Source organism: Chiloscyllium punctatum, chromosome 25 (assembly GCF_047496795.1).
Source record: "Chiloscyllium punctatum isolate Juve2018m chromosome 25, sChiPun1.3, whole genome shotgun sequence".
Lineage (NCBI taxonomy): Eukaryota > Metazoa > Chordata > Chondrichthyes > Orectolobiformes > Hemiscylliidae > Chiloscyllium > Chiloscyllium punctatum.
Window position 1 is genome coordinate 43,623,292 of NC_092763.1, and position 21,279 is coordinate 43,644,570.

Sequence of the window (21,279 nt, forward strand, 5' to 3'; positions counted from 1 at the left end):
GTAGGACTCCACAGCACTTAATGTTGGGTTTGTAGATGGTTATTTTATGCAACAATGATTTAAATCTCCACATAGGAGACTTAATTTTGAAGATATGAAAGTTGGCCACCTGGTTGATAATGAAGAAAAAGCTGTGGATATAGGGAGTTCTCCATGGATGGTCTGGTGGACAAAAGACTGGCAAATGGAAGTAATTCCAGAAAAGTGTGAGGTAATGCATTTGGAGAAGACAACCAAATCAGGGATACCACACTATGTGATATAATTTTGAGAAGTGTAGAGGTACAGCAAGATCATGGAGTGTAATAAATACAGATGTCCAAAGTTAGGACAGGTAGATATTGTGATGAAGAAGACTTGGGAGGTACTTTGCTTTATTGGCAAAGACTTGGGTATTAGAGAGGATACAGAAGAGATTTACAAGGTTGCTGCTTTGGAGAAATGTTGGATAGACCACCGTTTTCTTTGGAACTGAGGAGACTGAGGGAAGATTCTGAAGAGATGTATAAAATTATGAGAGGCTGAGATACAGTTATTGGAGGAACCTATTTCCATTAGGCAGGTCATGACCAGGAGAACAGATGTAAATGATTAGGAAGCTCCAGGATTTCCTGGGGCTTCATTCCTGTCAGTACTTTTGGGTCCCACCCTGTTCTCCTCCAGTGGTGCTAGATGCTATCTGACATTTTTATTCTCTCCTGCACTACCTCCAAATAATTTTCGGCACTGGGAACATGTTGAGGAGTGTCATAAACATGAGTATCTTTTTTAATCCTGTCAAACCTCTGGTAATATTTGACTTGTTCTAAGGATTGATTTGTATTCCTGGATTTCCACTATCCACTCTCATTCCTCAAAAAAACCTAAAGATCACAGTTCCATTATTTCTTGATGTCTGCAATGCTCCTAGGATCAATCTCCCCACTGCTGCACTGCCTAAACTGTCTGTTTGGCATGGCTAGATCCAAGGACTTCACTCCTCAGAATACATGTCAACTTCCCTTCTAGTTCAAACACACTGTATGCAACATTTTTAATGTTCACTGGGTCCTGAGATAGTCCTTCCCTAGGGCTGAAAACACTTGGGTTCACTCACACTGTTAGCCTTTGGGAAAAAATTATACAAATATAGCAGATCTCTTCTCTGAATGTTTATCATTGGTTGGATAACATGGTTTTTAAAAATATGAACATCAATTCATTTTTAAGGTGTAACGTTATCCTGTTCAGACCCCAAAGGTTTAGGTGTTATTACACAAATTTCTTTCATTCAAAGTTCATTTGCAATTGCAGCTATACGTTTTTTTAAAAATTAGTACTTCCTGAATGGTGGTTGTTTAATGTCAATTGAAAGATTGACCGTACACTTACTCTGGCGTTTTCAGTCATTCGGAGTATTTTTACGTGTGCCCCAAATGACTCTTTGATTGTATTTTTATATGTAAGGCTGAGAGTTGGTGGATACAAAATGTGAAGCAGATGTACCATTTTTATCATTATTAAATGCAACATGGCGTGGGGTTGGTACGTCTGACTCCGCATTACCTTTCAGGACAGAACATATTGATTAAAATACAATAGTTTATTGATACTAACATGCAGTTGTATCCTTTCATTACTTCAAGATCAGTTTGTAAAATGTACATCAGATTTGTTTATTCCAAATTTATTTGCTATTCTAGTTAGGGATTATCATTATTTGTGAGAAGGTCAGAAAATTTTTCTGTACACTGCAGAAGGTTGCTCTTAACTGTGCTTCTACTACTCTGATCTAGGGTAGGGAGTTATTTATAAAATAGTGTATGATGCTTGAATATATATAAACTCTTCAAAATATTGTGAATATCTGGACATGCTCCATTCAAATATCTTATGGATACATTTCGATGATTGTGATGTTTAAATAGAGTTGTGGAAATACCTGTGTGACACTACACTATAATGGCATTAAGGAGGGTTGTACTTTTCTGCATTGTAGACGAGAGGGAGAAGAGAATGGGTCTCTAGCTAGCCTCTGGAAGTGTTCCTTGTTCTCTGCTTTGCTATCTCCCATTTGGCCTGTTTGCCCCTCTCCCCATGTGCTGAACTTGGCTGGCCTTGGTGCCTTCCAATCATGTTGTTCCTTCGGTTTCTGGATCAACTCTTTTCCCTGCCTTTTCTACCTAAACCATAACACTTCAAGGCATTCTGCTATGCCAGTAAGCTAAACTTTAACTCTGTTTTGTTCACTGTTTTAAAGTCAATGATTTTGTTTCATCTTAAATTTCTAATTTATGTAACTGGCTATAAACTATTTTCTCTCATAGGAGAGATGACCTAGACAGGAAGCCCTTTGTTCCACAGTCATATTTTAAAACTGAACTAGAAAATTTCACACATAAAGACAGTATGTTCTCTACAGACAGCAAAACATTTTTAATATCACTGGCACTCTATACACTCATCATATTATTTTCATTTGTAAGTTATGAGGTATTTAATAAGTTGAAATTTCCACGCAAATATTTTAAAGGAAAGTAAATAATGTGCTTGGAAAATGAAAATGAAAATGATCTGAGAGTCTTGATTGAACATCATCTAATAACTTAAACAAAGCAAATCAAACATTGACATGTAGTAGAAGGTCAATACTAAGCAAGGTTCTATAAAAATCTATCAGTTTATGAATCATGAGAATAACCATACTTGCAAATTCTGTGCAGTGGTCTAGTATAAAAATGATAATGCAGCAGTTGAAATGATGTGGAATAGAGCAGCCAGAATTATAAGTAGTTTGATCGCCAGGAACCATGATATGATGGTTGCATTTGGAATTCAGAAGGGGCCACATAATGTCGATAGTGACAATCTAGTTCATCTTAAAATAAAAGCCAAAATATTGCTGGAATTAGTCAGCAGATCTGACAGCATCTGTAGCGTGAGAAGCAGCATTGACATCTCTGCTTGATAACTTGTTGTCAGAATACAATGTGTTCAGTAAATAGTGGAAATGAACAGTACAGAAGGAGGTTGTAGGCTTGGAGTAGGTTCTGTGCTAGTTCTTTGAAGGGACAATTCATCCTGTGACATCTTTCAGCTTTTTCATATAGCTTGGTATTTCTTTTCATTAATGATCCAATTCCCTTTTGAAAGCTTTGTCAGTTGTCTTTGGTTCTTGGTTCTTCCGCCCATGGGATTAGTTTCTCCCTATCTACTCTATCCACACTATTCATGATTTTGAAGATCTCGATCAGAATTCTTACTGATATTGTCCTCTCCAGGGAGAATAGTCACAACTTCTCTAATCTTTCCATATAACTGACATTTCTTATCCCTAGAACCATTCTTGTAATATTTTTCTGAATTACCTCTTATGGTCTTGGATTGCAGCAAAGCTCCAGGAACATGCTTAGACATGAGGGAATTAGAATACACAAACTATTAACATTATTCAATTAGCAAGCTATGAACAACAACATCAACTCAAATATAAAGTGTAATATGATTCTAGCTTTCAAATGTTTCTCTGGACTATCTTACATATTCTGATTTAATTTTCTTTTAGTAGGTACTTTTCACTTTTAACAATCAAACCCATTATTGCAATGCACTGAACTTGCTAATTTGAGAATCAACCTTTCAATATCCATTCCTTAATTATAAAGAAATTTATTAAAATTTTATGCAACTGTCTTGTTTCCATTTGATGATCTTCTTTTCACAGTGTCACCTCCTTAATTGCTTATATAGAAACATAAGGAACAGAGGAAAGGAGATGATGCCTTATAGGACCATTCATTTCAGAATTTCCTTTTCACTGTGTTGATGTGCATTACCAAAATCATTTCTGATATCCCAAATGTGGCATAATGATTTATGCATTGAATTACTAAAGTGTACTCTGCCTGTAACTTTTCTGTGACTTTGATTTTTTTTAGACTAAATATTCTGATATTTGGAATTTTAGTGCAGATGAAGTACGAAGGAAATCTTTGGTCCTCAAATTTCCTAAACAGCAGCTTCCTCCGAAACGTCGAAGACGAGTTGGAACCACAGTCCATTGCGATTACCTAAATGTAAGCTCTTTTTTTTTAATTTAAAAAAAGATGCTGGAAGTACACAGCAGTTTTGGCAGTATCTCTGGAAAGAGAAACAAAGATAATGTTTTGAGTTGAATAAAGCAGGGTAGAAATATGCAATATGTTAATTTGTACTATTTCCTGAAGTACCGCCTATTGCCAGCTCACCTAGATCTAAAGTTACAGACTGAATTATTAAGGCTTGCAGCAGGCTTAAAACAATTACTGATGTGATTTAAATTCCAAGTCAGAAATTTTGCAATATTTCATGAATATCCTATTGTTGTTAACAATTTATATATCAAAATCTTTCAATAAAAAGTGCAGGAAATGACAGATTACTAAATATGAATATACCTAGAAAAGGGCTTTGGCGCTTGAGTTAGCATGTAGTCCTCTAAAACAAGAACTTGAAAACACCTTTAAAATAGTTGATGTCAAAGGAATAAGGGATAGCTGAGAATGGATGTGAATCAGTCAAAAGTTAAGAGACTTCTTACTTGAGAGGCCACTGATGATAATTTAGGAATTTGAGCACAAAGCTGGTAAAAGTGTGGGAGTGAGATTTAGATCAAGCCAGACAATTTTTCAGAGAAGGATAGTGGTGATTTTGGTGAGAGGATAAAGGTTTTGACAAAAATCACAAAATCAGAATGATACTAAAATCAGTTTGAAGAACAGTCAGGAAAGGTAATGAATGCCTAAATTCATAACACTCATCCACTATGTCAGATTTTTGGGACGGTGTTTTTATACAGTGGAGGCAGTAATCTGTTAAGATCAAACAGTTGTGTAGAGAAAGAGTGAAGATTATTTTGGTGATCAGAACTCTTGATACTCCAAAATTGTTTCACCAGTTTTCTTTCTCTCCAAATAGAAACCTCACAAATCTATTCATAGGCGACGGACAGACCCGATGGTTACTTTGTCATCCATATTGGAAGGAATCATCAATGACATGCGAGACCTTGTAAATGTAAGAGTTCATAGATTTCATTTGATTATAAGGCCTCGGAGAAGTAGCAAAAATTAGAAAAGTGAAATGTGAAACTGAGTGAGCCAGCAGATTAGCATGTTTGTTCATTTCCTCTTGAACTTGCATTGAAATATGGGGATTAAACTCTTTTATGGCTCTATAGGTGTCATTTAAAAAAAATGTAGAGGGAATCTCAGTCCAGTTACTTGTGAATGTATACTCATAGAACCAAATAGACATTAAATTTCAGTAGTGCACATTCACTATAAATAGGACCTTTGTTTCCGAAGGGATTAGTCCGCTGGTGAATGTGCTGGAAATGTGTGCCTTTGCGTTATTCCTATTCCTATTATTTCCCATAATTCAGTTCCATTTTTGTACTACATTGTTTAGTATGTGAGCAGATTGACCTTCCATATTAACTTTGCATTCTCTCCCTAGACCTATCCATTCCATACTCCAGTAAATGGGAAGGTTGTGAAGGATTATTATAAAATTATTACTAAACCAATGGACTTGCAGACTTTAAGAGAGAATGTCCGAAAACGGATGTGTCATTCACGAGAAGAATTCCGAGAGCAAGTTGAACTTATTGTTAAAAACTGTGCCACTTACAATGGTAAATGTTGCAAGTTATTTCTTTATGATCACTTAAATGTATTTTGTGATGTAAGGTGTGATTTATGTATATTTTAATTTAGTTTTTTTTGCTTAGGTTTTTAAATTTTGAGCTAGTGAATTATGGGTTTGATGATTAATTTGCAAGTATTTCTGAAGCCATAGTGCTGTCTTAAAAAATATTAAGTAAAAATTGTTTTGAAGACTGTTGGAATATGTTTACATTAAGATAGTTTGAGTGAAGGAAGTAAATTGTGTATTGCGTTAAGTGTTGAAGGAGAAGAGTCTCGACTTTTTCAGGGACTTAGGCAACATACCCATTCTTGGAAAGGAGATGGTATTTTCTGAGTTTCAGTTTGGACAGTTCTGTAGAAGTTGTGTCTATAACTGGATGTGTAAAGCATTTGTTCTTGAGGAAGGAAGAAATAGTTTAGAATTGTTTGAATAAGTTATCTGAGGGCAATTGGTTTCATAAATGTTTCAGACTAGAAACATTTGATTAAGACCCTGAAGGAGTTATTTGAAGATGAGAAATGTTTAAGGTCTGTCACATAATGAAATGAAAAAGAGTCTATCAGGTTCTCATGCTGAAGAATTGAAGTCACAACAAAGTCAGACCCTGTTTGGGATAGAGAAGGGCATTTTGTCTACTGTTCCAGTATTGTCGTCCATTGCTGTTGATTCTGCGGCAAATGGGATGATTTTTCCGTGTGTTTATTTTTAAATAGTTTGAGTTATTGTATATAATCTTCATGTATTTTCCATTTTGAACTTCTATTTGAGTGTCAAGTTTAAACTTGCAGCATTGTGGCTCATACTTAGTGAAAGATTGTCAAATCATTAGAAGTAGCAACACGAGAAGATAGGATCATAAAATGGCGAATTGAAATCTCGGTTTTGAGTCCAGAAGCATACAAATTGAAAGTGAGGTAATCTTTCGTTAGATGTTATTGGAATTAATTGCCATATTTTTGAACACTTGATTACAGGAAGTTTACAGAAGCTATAGAACGGCTGCAGCTTAGATTTCCAAAGGCAATGTACGCATAATAAACTAGTTACAGAGATATATAGTTATGTACAATTCAGACATTCTTTATTAGAGATGTTTCAGGGACAATCTGAAGTTAAATCTTAAAAATTATAAAGGTTTCTAAGGTTAAACAATGATTGTTTTTCCTCTTCCATATCTACTGTGGTTCTGAAATGCAAACTAGGGTGATTTATTTCAGAAAATAATATTTTAGTAATGTGAGGGTATATCTCGTTTGTAACAGAGTGTTTTTATTGTGCAAGTACTAAAATGGAGTATGTGGTTTTTTTTAAATTAATGTTCCATAGTTACTCAAAAGAAAGGAAATTTAAATGACACAAAGAAAAATGTGTTAAGGATACATTACTTATGCGGAGAAAAAGTGGCCAATTTCTGTGCTGTAGCATTTTGAGAGTGAGAGCCAGAGCTGCATCTGGTTGAACAAAAGGAGTCCAGAATACTTTGGAAGCTGGAAATTGTGTGTGAGAATAATGAAAGTGTAATCACATATCGTATGCAGGTAGGTGTATTTTCACTGAAGTAATATGTGAGTGACTGTACTGACTACCTGTTTGCCTCTTTCCAGGTGCAAAGCATCCTCTGACTCAAATTGCTCAAAGTATGGTGGAACTCTGTGACCAGAAGTTCAAAGAGGTGAATAATAAGACTCATTCTGTATCAACTAGCTATCTGCTTCTCATTGCAGCCTATCACCTCTACTTTCTCATACTTATGTTTAAAACAACAAAATCATATAGTAAGATACAGTAAAATCTTAAGTAAATATTTGTAAAACAAGAGTTGTTTGTTAATCTGTCTTGTGCAGGATTGTTTTTGGTTACTGTATAGTCATTGTCACTTGAAGATATTTTGATGTGCCAATCACAGGAAGAACTTTGAGCTGACTTTTCCAATGGATAAGAGTCTGATAAAATGAAGTAACCCTGTGCAAGACGGACACTGTGGCCACCCCCCCACACAAACACACACACACACCAATGCGTGCACAGCAAGATCTCATTAAAAACAATCAGTTACTGTCAGATAATCTGTTGTTCAACTGTTGGTTAAAAATAAATATTTACCTGGATACTGGGGAAACTCATTGAACATTGTCAACTTGTGAAGACAAGCTGGTTTAGCTTTGCATTTACATGATAGCTCCTCTGTTAGTTATTTTCTCAATACTGCACTATTGTCAGTCTATCTTTTGTGCCAGTTTCTGAGACTGGCATCTGGCGTTGATTAGAGATTGGGTTAAGCCTGTCTTGTGGCCCTACTTTCCTCTCAACTAACATCGTGGCTGCAGCCAGTGAAGAAAATAACAATTGATCTAATGGTTTAAGATTTTGTTTCATGGATTTATAAAAGATTAACCTTTTAGTGTAGGGTTTATTTTTAACAATAGTCTTCAAGGTTTTATTCGCTTTTATTAGAAAGAAGACAAATTGGTCCGCTTGGAAAAAGCCATCAATCCTCTTCTGGATGATGACGATCAAGTTGCTTTCTCATTTATACTAGATAACATTGTCACTCAAAAGATGATGGCTGTGCAAGATGTAAGTTGGACTTGATTTGTCTGTCTTTTCTAAATTACTAATGCAAATTAAATTGAGGAACATGTTTGGATTGTTCTTAACACCCTTCATTCCTTCTATCAGTCTTGGCCTTTTCATCATCCAGTTAACAAGAAGTTTGTTCCTGATTATTACAAAGTAATCACAAATCCCATGGACCTTGAAACTGTGCGGAAGGTATGAAAATTAATCTAAAGAACTGAAGAATATATGAAGTTTCTATATTTACTTGTCAATTCTATCGTACAGATATTAAAATTGTACATTTTCTCTGGTTTGCAGAATATTTCTAAACACAAATACCATAATCGTGAAGTCTTCCTGCAAGATGTGGAACTTATTCTCTCCAACAGCATCAAGTACAATGGTAAACCTGTAACCTGCTTTCTTACCATAGTTCCATCGCAGCATTTGCAATCAGTGGTCACTGATTTCTTTTCATTTAATGAATGTAGCCCTTGTACTCCCCTATGTAAAAGAAACTGTAGGTAGTTAGATCCTGGAGTGAGTGAAAATGTATTAGACTGAGGGAATGGAGTGAAAAGAGAGAGAAATGTAAACATTAGTTATAAAGAATGTCAGTGGAAAATAGTGTTCAGGAATAATCTTGATTATCTTCTGCTGTCCACGAGATTTGAAGTATACCAGCCAGGAAAAAAATGTTTATCTTACTGATAGGTAGAAAATGTGATTATAAATAGAAAAATAGACTTGAAATGGAGAAAGGAGAACTTCATTGACAGTTGCTGCCAAATATTCCTAATAGCTCTCTCTCCACAGATGCTGCCTGACCTGCTGAGCTTTTTCCAGCAATTTCTAATTTTATTTCAAACTTCCATATCCCTCCAGGGTAGAGAATTTCAAACATTCACCACCCTCTGTGTGAAAGAGTTCCTTCTCATCTCAGTTGTAACTAGCCCGCCCTTATTCTGAAGTTATGGCCCCTGATTTTAGACTCCCCAACCAGTGGAAACAAGATTCTGGATTAGTGGTGCTGGAAGAGCACAGCAGTTCAGGCAGCATCCAAGGAGCTTTGAAATCGACGTTTCGGGCAAAAGCCCTTCATCAGGAATAAAGGCAATGAGCCTGAAGCGTGGAGAGATAAGCTAGAGGAGGGTGGGGGGGTGGGGAGAAAGTAGCATAGAGTACAATGGGTGAGTGGGGGAGGGGATGAAGGTGATAGGTCAGGGAGGAGAGGGTGGAGTGGATAGGTGGAAAAGGAGATAGGCAGGTAGGGCAAGTCTGGACAAGTCATGGGGACAGTGCTGAGCTGTCCCCATGACTGAGATAGAGGTGAGGGAGGAGGTGTGGCCGCAGGAAAGACCATTCCCTCCGTGACTACCTGGTCAGGTCCGCAAAGACCGTCCCCTCCGTGACTACCTGGTCAGGTCCACGCCCCCCTACAACCCACCCTCCCATCCTGGCACTCTCCCCGGCCACTGCAGGAACTGTAAAACCTGCGGCCACACCTCCTCCCTCACCTCTATCCAAGGACCTAAAGGAGCCTTCCACATCCATCAAAGTTTTACTTGCACATTCACTAATATCATTTATTGTATCCGTTGCTCCCGATGTGGTCTCCTCTACATTGGGGAGACTGGGCGCCTCCTAGCAGAGCGCTTTAGGGAACATCTCCGGGACACCCGCACCAATCAACCACACAGCCCCGTGGCCTAACATTTCAACTCCCCCTCCCACTCTGCCGAGGACATGGAGGTCCTGGGCCTCCTTCACCGCCGCTCCCTCACCACCAGACGCCTGGAAGAAGAACGCATGATCTTCTGCTTCGGAACACTTCAACCCCAGGGCATCAATGTGGACTTCAACAGTTCCTCATTTCCCCTTCCCCCACCTCACCTAGTTCCAAACTTACAGCTCAGCACTGTCCCCATGACTTGTCTGGACTTGTCCTACCTGCCTATCTCCTTTTCCACCTCTCCACTCCACCCTCTCCTCCCCCACTCACCCATTGTACTCTATGCTACTTTCTCCCCACCCCCACCCTCCTCTAGCTTATCTCTCCACGCTTCAGGCTCATTGCCTTTATTCCTGATGAAGGGCTTTTGCCCGAAACGTCGATTTCGAAGCTCCTTGGATGCTGCCTGAACTGCTGTGCTCTTCCAGCACCACTAATCCAGAATCTGGTTTCCAGCATCTGCAGTCATTGTTTTTACCTTTTAGCCATTGGAAACAGCTTATCTTCATCCCACTATAAAGATAGTCAACAGCAATAAGGTTACCTGTCATGCTTTGTAATTCTAAACGTCACAAACCCAGTTTCCTCAAACCTTCCTCCAAAAACAAGACCATCATTCTAAGGATTAATCTGGTGAACCTCAGTTGCATTACCTCTATGGCAAGTATGTCTCTCCTTAGATGAAATCAAAACTGTACATGATGTTTCAAGTGAGATCTCATCAAGGTTCCATATAACTGCAGCAAAATATGTTTACTCCTAATTTAAATCCCTTTGAAATGAAGGCCAACATTCCATTTATATTCCTAATTACGTAATTATGTGCCACACTGCATGTTAACTTTTTAGTAACTCCTGAAGATGAACATTTAGGACCCTTTAGATACTTACAAAGTTCCTACATTCATGCCATTTTAGAAATATTATGCCTTTGTTTTTTTTCTGCCAACCTGAATAACTTCACATAACCTGGTGTTGTGTGATTTCTAACTTTGTCCACCCCAATCCAACACCAGCACCTCCAAGTCATTTTCAGTCAAATTAAATTCCAAGTGCCATGGTGGAGTTGATTCACCTGGCCAGTCTAAGTTCTCTTGAGCCCTCTTGAATCTGCCTTCAAATTTGCATTTCCACCTACTTTTGTTTCATCAAGTTTTGAATTATTGCAATTGCGCCCCCCCCCCGCCCCGCCCCCTGTAATCTCTTCTGTGGGACTTTATCAAAAGCCTTCTGAAAGTCCAAATACTCTGCATCCACTGGTTCTTTATCAATGCTGCAAGTAACATCCTCAAAAAACTCAAAAACTCAAAGGTTGTCAAACATGATTTTCCTTTCATAAAACCATGATGAGTCATTTGGTTTTTCCATTCTTTGCTAAAAGTCTAGTTATCTTGTCCTTATATTACATTCTAGCATTTTTCCTACCACTGACCTACAAGCGTTTGAACAAGAATAAATCATTCTATCCTCCAAGCCAGCTCTGCTTTTCAATAAGATTATGGATGATGAAATTTTAACCTCAACTCTACGTTCCTGCAAACTTCTCCTCTATTAATCTTTCACCTATTTTTGTTTATCTCTGTCTTAAAAATACTGCTGAACTTCATTCCACTGCTTTTTGAGGAAAGGAGTTCCAAAACCTCATGTCACTCTGAGAGAAAGTATTTTCGGTCATCTACGTCTTAAATAGGCACCCCGTTATTTTTAAACTATGACGTCTTGATTCTCTGACAAGAAGAAACATCCTTTCAACATTCTCGCAGTCAAGTCATCTCAGAATCTTTCATGTTCCATTAAGTCATCATTGACTCTTCTAAACTCCAGAGGATATAGGCCTAACCTTTCAAGCCTTTCCCCATAAATTAATCTGCCCATTCCACGTATAGTCTTTCAATAAGATCCCACATGCAAAAGATTAACATGCATAATTAAACTTCATAGGTTGTGTACTGAAATGGATTCAGTATTAGTAGGCAGACAAGAAACAAAGGATAAGAATAAATGTGTTCTATCTCTGAGTTGTGGATAATGGCTAGCACCCCGGTGTCAGTGGTTGGTTGCTTGCCACTCATAATATATATGAATAATTTTGATGAGGAAACTGAATGTCATGGTCCAGGTTTGCAGATGACACCAACGTTGGAGGTGTAGTGGACAGAGAAGAAGGTTACCTCAGCATACAACGGGATCTTGGTCAAATGGGCCTGTGGGCTGAGGAGTGGCTGATGGAGTTTAATTTAGATAAATATGAGGTGCTGAATTTGGAAAGACAAATCAGGGCGGGACTTATATACTGAATGATAAGTTCCTGGGGAGTGTTGCTGACCAAAGAGACTTGGAGTCAGATTCATAGTTCCTTGAAAGTGGAGTTGCAGGTAGATAGGATAGTGAAGAAGGCATTTGGTATGCTTTCCTTTATTGGTCAAAGCATCAAATACAGGAGTTAGGAGGTCATGTTGTGGCTACAGGACATTGGTCAGGCCACTTTTGGAATATTGTGTACAATACTGGTCTCCCTTCAATCCGAAGAATGTTGTGAAACTTGAAAGGGTTCAGAAAAGATTTACAAGGATTTTGCCAGGGTTGGAGGGTTTAAACTATAGGGAGAGGCTGAATATGCTGGGGCTTATTTCCCTGGAGCTTTGGAAGCCAAGGGGTGACCGATAGAGGTTTATAAAATCATGAGGGGCATGGATAGGGTAAATAGACAAGATCTTTTCTCTGTGTTAGGGGAAGTCCAGAACTAGACGGCATTGATTTCTTGTGAGAGGGGAAAGATTTAAAAGTGACCTAAGGGGCAATATTTTCACGCAAAGGGTGGTGCATGTATGGAATGAGCTTCCAGAGGAAGTGGTGGAGGCTGGTACAATAACAATATTTAAAAGGCATCTGGATGGGTATATGAATAGAAAGGGTTTAGAGGGAAAATGCACTAAGTGCTGGCAAATAGGACTAGATTAGGTTAGAATATCTGGTTGGGACTGGAATAGTTTAGGATAATTACAGACGAGTTGGACCAAAAGGTCTGCTTCCGTGCTGTCCATCTCTATGACACTAATTTAGCATGCTTACTCCACCTAACCTGCACATCTTTGGATTGTGAGAGGAAACAGGAGCACCCGGAGGAAACACATGCAGACACAGGAAGAATGTGAAAACTCCACACAGATAATCTTCCGAGTTGGAATTGAATGTAGGTCTCTGGTACCGTGAGGCACCACTGTGTCACCATCCCGTCCAAAAACATGGTTGGCAGGGTTCGAACTGGTGTGAGGAAAACACAATTTCAAATCCACATCCTTAACCTCTTGGCCACAACTACTGGACATTCCATAAAGGTCAGATAGTCAAAAGAACTGGGGATTGTCCTCTGTTTGCAAAAACGTCAAGTGACCTTTGAGAAAAATTTTCAAAAGAGGGAAAACAGATTGCTTTATGACCTTGGTTTTGGGACCTAGTGCTCAAATTTGCCTTGCAACGGCCTCTGAATGTTTGGCTACTGTTTTTGCCACAGACTCGGAAGCTGTTGGCACTTGGAACAGGTAGCTGGAGTAAAGTGGTAAATATGTCTCCCTTTCTCTCAGAATCATAACCCACAATAAAACTAGTTGAAAAAATATTTCAGTGAAATATTTGATGAGAATCAGAGAAAGGTGTTAGAACTATAGTTCTGATCTTCTCATAGACTTGAAAGCTGAACTCTTAACTCCTACATCTCACTAGCCTACCACCCAAACTGCGAATCTTGTCTTCTTTGCAATCAATAGCAGTCTGATCTCATTTACAGGAAATTAGAGAATCTATGCAAATTCAACCCATTCCATCTTCTGCTTGACCTTCAGGGGTGGTATTCCTTTTTTGTCTTTCTTTCTAAACTCATAATAGCTCTGCAGAGTGCCATGATATCATACTGTTTATTTATTAATGCATATTTGGTTTTAAAGGGATATGGTTTCATCCTGATAATCAGGTTGGCCATGAAAATCTGAAATCTCTCAAGTTGCATTCATCAGTTTCTGACTTTGGGTAGCTAGTGGCAATCCTAATACAGATATGTCAGTTTGGCTAAGGCAGATGCTTGCGTCAGGTGTTCTTACCATGTCTTCTCAAATTTCAGTCTAGAGATTCGGTCAGGTTGAGTTTAAAATATCCCCAGTAGCTGGAAGTTCTGGTATACTACTGAAATCACCATAAATTCACCCCAAAAAGGATGCTCAGAATTGTACTTGAAAGTCATGGAGGATTTTTATTTCTCATGATTGTTTAACCAGAACAGGGGCAACTAGAAAGGAAAGGTGAATGTACATTCCATCAAAATTATTCCGTAATCCTGACGTCGATAAATTCTTAAAATCTATTGGTTTTTATGTATTAGTTGGTTTGGTAGCATGGAATTTAAATCAATGAATTAGTAACTGAATGAGAGGCCTACAGTAATGATCAAGGGACATGAATTCAAATTCCACTATTTCAGTTCGGGAATGCATTTTCAATAATTAAATAAAATCTGGAATGTAAGCAGCTAATATTAGTGATCGTGACCATGAGACTTGAGAATTGTTGCAAAGCTCATCTTATTCATAAGTATTCTTTAGAGAAAGAAAACTGCTATTCTTATCCTGGTTTCGACATTTGTGGTTCTAAGCTCTTGACCATGTAGTTGACTCTGAATTGATTTCGGAAATACCCTAGTAAGCCAGTCAGTTATGTTCAAGGACGATTACAGATGCGTCAATAAGTGCAGTGTTGCCAAGATGCCACATTCAAAGAATGAATAAAATGTAGGTTTTGTCATTCTATCTTGAATATAAAAATAGGTAGTGGGAGATGATTTAATCAATAAAAAAAATTATTCTTAGTAACCAGATCTTCCCCAAGTCTGATCATCATCTCATTTTCACTCATTATTCACAGAAAAAGGTTGTTATTCTTGTAGGTTGCAAGCTCTATGATTTGATTATGAAAGTGTAATTCAATGTAGAATTCAGAATAGCAATACTAAAATTATACCCAGAGCTTCAAAAATAGTTAGGCATGATATCCTGAATGGGACACTGACCTAATGGAGTCCATTATTCAATCAAGACAAACTATTTGTTTAAGTTTAACAGAATTAATTCAATAAGGAAAACCATTTCACAATAAAACATATTTCTACATAAGTTAATGGAATGTGCTGTACCTGTATTTGACTTAACTATTTATTTTACCTGCAGGTACAGATAGTTTATACACGAAAACTGCTCAGGAGATTGTGAATGTCTGTCATCAAACTCTGGCTGAGGTAGAAATATATTTCATAAGCTTTGTATTAAATTTGAGCTTGTATTTATTTTCACATCTTGTAAATGAGTGAGATAAATGTTAGTGCGATAATTGACTGAGTTTTAAAATAGATGTATAGTTGCAAAGTATTGCAGATTTGTGGTTATTTTCTGGAAAGTATTAGAAATCCACATCTCCTTTTCTTCTGTTTTTCTCTGCAAGTTGCAATTTATGACATAATTGAATATTTGGTGGTTTTCCATATTGAACTGGCATAAATTTAAGGCAAAGCTATGTGGGCACTTGCAGTCTTTTGTACTTCTCCTAAATGGGCATTCCTGATATTTGAGTTGAGATAATATCAGCAAATAATTCAGTTGTGAGTGCCATTTAACTGAGACGAGCTTTGTCTGATCCAATATCCATGCAAATCCATTTTCCTAGTCCGTATTGCACTTGGCACTGAGGAATTTACAAGAGTATTGTTTGTTGAAGTCTGTATGACTATGTGGAGTGTTTGGGGTATTAAGTGTAACAATACTTAAAATACATAAGATAGTGGGCAGATTTGCTCTTTCAATGTCCAGTTAGCTCCATGATTGTGGCCTTGTTATTTAACAATGATTTTATGATTAATCTTTATATGTGAAACAATCTCTATTATGATTAATCTTTTATACGTGAAACAATCTCCCTGATCCATGTATATAGGTAGGATAGACCTGATAGCAATATATTAATCTTAGTTTGTTGATATTTAAGTTTTTATTTTCCTTGTGTGTTCCAGAAACATTAGCCTTAATTCAGTTTCATGGGTTATATAATTTCAAAAGTTAAAATACTTAAAATTCATGGTTAGATATGATAAATATGAAATAAATATTCCTAGTGTTTACTGGAGCAACAACGTATTTACCTTAGTTGTGGAAAGTCCTGTCCACGGTTTACTCGACAAATTATTATTCAATAATAGTTTTGATTTAGGGTTTTGGTGTAACTCATCTATGAGTGACCACTTCAACTCACCCTCCCACTCCACCAAAGACATGCAAGTTCTGGGCCTCGTCCATCGCCAAATCCTAGCCACCCGATGCCTGAAGGAAGAACACCTTGTCTTCTGCCTTGGGACCCTCCTACCACATGGCACCAATGTTGATTTCACCAGTTTTCTCATCTCCCCTCCTCCCACCTCATCCCAGATCCAAGTTGACGCTGCCCTCTTGAACTGTCCCATCTATCATCCTTCCCACCTATCCGCTCCACCCTCTGCTTCGACCTATCATCATCACCATCTACCTCTCACCTTCCCAGCTACCGTCTCCCCAGCCCCAGACTCCCCTTCCCCCACCACATTTCTGATGAAGGGCTTATACCTGAAACATCGATTCTCCTGCTCTTTGGATGCTGCCTGACCTGCTGTGCTTTTCCAGCGTTACACTTTTTGACTATGAATGAAATCTGTATGACTATGTGGAGTGTTTGGGGTATTAAGTGTAGCAATACTTAAAATACATAGGATAATGGGCAGATTTGCTCTTTCAATGCCCAGTTAGCCAGTAAAATTCAGTCAGGAGAAACTAATCAGAGAAGAAACCCGCCCTAAATAGAATAGAAAGAAATAATAATGAACTGAAGAGAGAGGAGGGAGGGGAAAAAAGAGCCTGCTACAGATGTGAAGGTGAGAGAAATAGGCTATAAGAGATGTGGGGTAGGATGAAAATGAAAGAAATGTGAGGGGAATGAAAAGGATCTGCAAGAGATGTGATTGGGGAGCAGGAAGTTGCAATGAAGAGCACATTGTAGACTGAGTGCGTACAACCTCCCTTAATCTTTTTGTTTTAATGAATATGGGAATGATCAATTTAAAAAAAAATTCTTGGTAACCAGATCTTCCCTAAACCTGATCATCTTTTCATTTTCACTCATTGTCCACAGAGAGAAAAGTTATTATTCTGCTTGTAGTTTGCAAGCTCTGTGATCTGATTATGAAAGCAAAATTTACTGTGAAATTCAGAACAGCCATATTAAAACCCTCAAGGCACTGAGAGAATGAATTCCTTGCACCTGAGTGTGGAATGTCAAGTGTAGGGCTGCATAAATTCAGGAGCTACTAAATTTTGGGGGCAACACTCTTGATTGTTGCGTTTAAATCTGACATGCAGTAAATAGTCTGTAACTTCTGGGTTAAAATATTTCAGCTTTGTGCAAGTACGATGAAAGCACTAGCTGTCATCACATCAGTCTGTGGAAGGTGTATTTATAATGATGACTTTTCATAGTTTGTGTTGAGGTGTGTATCAGTTATTTTGAAAAATAACTTTTGTTAATTTATGTCTGTTATCTTATACCAATTTAAGTAAGTAATGTCTCAGAAATGATGCTTTAATTCTGTGTTGTGCTTAAGTTTAATGCAGAGTTGGTCATTATTAAGGTATGTTGTCATTATTAAGAGTTGGTCATTATTATTGATTAAGTACTCTAATTCTGTTTGTGAGAGTTCAAATATTTCGCATTTCAGCACACATTCAGAAAATAGTCTTGTTATGTGACAACAAATGAGTTGGTAAGAGTGAAAATGTAGCCCTCAAAAAAGTATTTTGACCTCTAAAGTGGAAGCCTTATGTGGAAATAGTTGATGCAACTTACAGTCTTTACAATTATTTTTGATTAAGTAAACATGATTTTCTCTTTCTTTAAAAAATAAGTACGATGAACACTTGACTCAACTGGAAAAAGATATTGCATCTGCCAAGGAGGCTGCTCTTGATGCTGCAGAGTTTGACAGTCTTGATCCCCTGACCCCAGGGCCTCATTCTCCTCAGGTAGGTCCTAAAGAAATGTAGTTATCCTTTTACTTGTTTCACTGCATACTTTATATTCTTTCTATTGTCAAAATATAAGACATTTCTCTTAACTCTCCCTTGACAAAATATATTATTGTCTCCAATGCACAGTTAAATTAGTAAACATTCTAGTGTTTCCACGTTCCAAGCTGGTCTTGCAGTTGTCACTTGCTCTCTTTCTGTAATTCTTCTCTTTTGGTGAAAAGATTCTTAAGGCTAGAGTCTGAAGCATGAAAATATAAACTCTGCACCAACTTTTTCTTTGGGATTTTTGGAAGTATAACATTCAATAGAATTGAACTGATATTAAAAGGAAATGACTACAAATTCCTGAGTCAGACAGCATTTGTGCAGAAACAAAATAGAGCCAACATTTCAGGTCAATGTTCTTTCGTCAGAACCAAGTAGATTCTGAAGTAAATGTTGTAAATTGCTGAAAAAACACTTTCCTGTGTAATCTCTAGGTTTTGATATGCTGATCAGCTGTTTCTAAAAATAAAGACCATTCATTGTGCCAGTAAGATAGCTATATTTTAAGTGACAACATAGTTGAAATGTTTTATTTTAATTGTTGCATATCTGCCAGTATCTTGGGTAGACTCAAACATAATAAGTAGAATTTAAAAGAATTGTTTAAATTGCTACATCATAGTATCTTTAAGGTGTCAGTGAGAATCTCACATTATGTTCAACTTTGCTTACTGATACATGATACTGGAGGAATTGTTGTAATTATAAATAAGAAAAAACAATCAGTATAATTTCTAAGACTTGATAATTTAGATATATTGGTGAAAAATCACGTTGTTATTGCTATGGTAGTCCCAACTAATAATCCTCTGGACAAGACAAATATCCCAGACTGAAATCTGTCTTGCAGATCATTTCTTTCAACTTTATATGGTGGTTTTTTCCTGAAACAGAAGTATGCAATGCTGCAAACTTGTTTTAACAGTAAAACAAGTTTATTGCATACAAAAATATGATAAAATAGAACAAACTAAGGTATTTATGTAGAAAAGAATTTGAAAGATTTTGAAGTCCATGGCAGAATGAAATCCTATCTGACTTAACCTCATCACTTTTATGGTACTCAAATACCAGAGAGAAGGTTGCCTTCTCAATCATATCTGTTGGTTTTACCTCATAGTTTCTTTGAATTTGTGGTTTTGAGAGCTTGATGGCCAGTTTTTTGATTATGTATGCAACAGAGCTTCAAAGAGAACCAGGTGCAAACTTAGGTTTCTAACCAAGCACTTAAGATCTGGAACTCCTACACTAAAACCATTATGCTGATTAGATTACTAGATTACTTACAGTGTGGAAACAGGCCCTTCGACCCAACAAGTCCACACCAACCCGCCGAAGCGCAACCCACCCATACATTTACCCCTTACCTAACACTACGGACAATTTAGCATGACTAATTCACCTGACCTGCACATCTTTGGACTGTGGGAGGAAACCGGAGCACCCGGAGGAAACCCACGCAGACACAGGGAGAATGTGCAAACTCCACACAGTCAGTCGCCTGAGGCGGGAATTGAACCCAGGTCTCTGGCGCTGTGAGGCAGCAGTGCTAACCACTGTGCCACCGTGCCGCCCTCAGCACCGTGCTGAGGTAACAAATTTCAGAAATGTTCCAAACATAGAGACGTAGAAAATGGAAATAGCAGTAAGTCATTTGGGCTATCAAACCTGCTTCGTCAGTAAATATGATCGTGGCTGGTTTTCTTGCTTTCTATCCATAACCTTTGATTCCTCAAGCTCTCAGAACTATATCCAACTCATTCTTGAAAACTTTCAACATTTTGACCTCAATCGCTTTCTGTGGCAGAGAACCATAGTTATTACTCTCTGGGTAAAGAAATTCCACTTACCTTAGTCTTAAATGGCCTATTCCATATCCTTAGAATGTGACCCATGGATCTGGACTCCACAGTCATTGGAATCATCCTTCTTGAGTTTACCCTGACTTGTCCTGTTGGGATTTTATAGGTTTCTATGAGGTCCTGCCTCAATCTTCTAAACTCCAGTGAATATATTCCTAATCAATCCAGCCTTTCTTCATACTTCAGTCCTGTCATCCCAGGACTTGCATAATAATTCATCAATAATAATTTTCCTGCCACATTCCTTTCTGAAGGAGATTAGAAGATGATTTCGTTTGTTCCAACTTGGTTGCTTCGGGAAAATGTTCTGCAGTGGTTGCATAGTTTTGTCATTGCACAAGCCTTCATTGAATGTGAAAAATTAATAACTGAGGAAAAAGTTACTTATGCTTTGTCTGCAAATCCTCATATTTTGCTGGCGATCCCATTATCACTTCAAAATCCTCTTCTGTCTTGAACACAATCTTTGTATGTTTGTTTTCTTGTGGCACATGTATTAAAGTACACTGAGGGTTTGTATGCCTGATCGGACTATTGGAGAATATCAACCAGTTTACTCTGATGGTGATATGCGATGGCAATATATCTCTTTACAATTCATTTAGCCCTGAAAAAAGGCAAATCAAATGCTTTAAGAAGTTATATAAAAACATTGCCTCTTACTTTTCCGGATGTTTCAGCCACCAGAATTTGAAGATGGAAACATGTCATTTCTTACATCTCAAGACTTTTCTTTGTTTCAAGAGGAAGGCAGTATGTCTTCCAGTGTCACACCAACAACAACGCCAGAGAAAAGGCACCTCAGGTTGGCTCAGGTGAGAGGAAAGGCAGAGGTTTCTATAAATGGCTCAGCCAGTAGTCGTCTTTGGTTTCCTGAGGGATTCTAAAAATTCTATTTTTATTCGTGAAACCATGCTGGTGTCTAATTTTATATGGCAATCTTATATCTGTGTGCATGTCCTCTTGTGTGGTAATGACGGCACTGATAGACAACCTTCCTAAACTGCACTAGATCGTGGTGTGACTTATTTTCCACTTTTTCTGAACCTCTTGACTTGTTCTGAAGCACCATTTCACAGATTACAGGGTACATTTGTATGAAGGTAGCTCTATAAAGTACCAACAGTATTATTCCCATTAGATACTAAAATTGTTCCCAGATTATTGTGCATTTTGGCATTCCTCACATTTAAGGAGTGTAGGTAAGCAATTTTATCCTATATGCTCTCCTGTGCTTACCATATATTTGGACACCTATGCTGTCTGGCAATAGTGTGAATAGAAATCAGAAGATTACTTTTGTTTTGAAGTTTTCTTCTCA

General features: G+C 37.7%; 1 protein-coding gene across 5 annotated transcripts in view; it reads left to right on the plus strand.

Moving 5' to 3' along the window:
* taf1 (TAF1 RNA polymerase II, TATA box binding protein (TBP)-associated factor) overlaps nucleotides 1-21,279 on the plus strand; it is a 172,676-nt gene that overhangs the window by 126,709 nt on the left and 24,688 nt on the right. For 3 of the 5 annotated variants that reach the window (XM_072595164.1, XM_072595163.1, XM_072595165.1), the window contains 10 exons: nucleotides 3,947-4,055; nucleotides 4,936-5,034; nucleotides 5,476-5,653; nucleotides 7,272-7,339; nucleotides 8,122-8,244; nucleotides 8,347-8,439; nucleotides 8,545-8,629; nucleotides 15,175-15,242; nucleotides 17,929-18,045; nucleotides 20,639-20,773. In XM_072595164.1, the coding sequence (XP_072451265.1) occupies nucleotides 3,947-4,055; nucleotides 4,936-5,034; nucleotides 5,476-5,653; nucleotides 7,272-7,339; nucleotides 8,122-8,244; nucleotides 8,347-8,439; nucleotides 8,545-8,629; nucleotides 15,175-15,242; nucleotides 17,929-18,045; nucleotides 20,639-20,773 (1,075 nt within the window). The remainder of the gene's footprint in view (nucleotides 1-3,946; nucleotides 4,056-4,935; nucleotides 5,035-5,475; nucleotides 5,654-7,271; nucleotides 7,340-8,121; nucleotides 8,245-8,346; nucleotides 8,440-8,544; nucleotides 8,630-15,174; nucleotides 15,243-17,928; nucleotides 18,046-20,638; nucleotides 20,774-21,279) is intronic. The other 2 variants (XM_072595166.1, XM_072595167.1) reach the window with 1 other exon arrangement.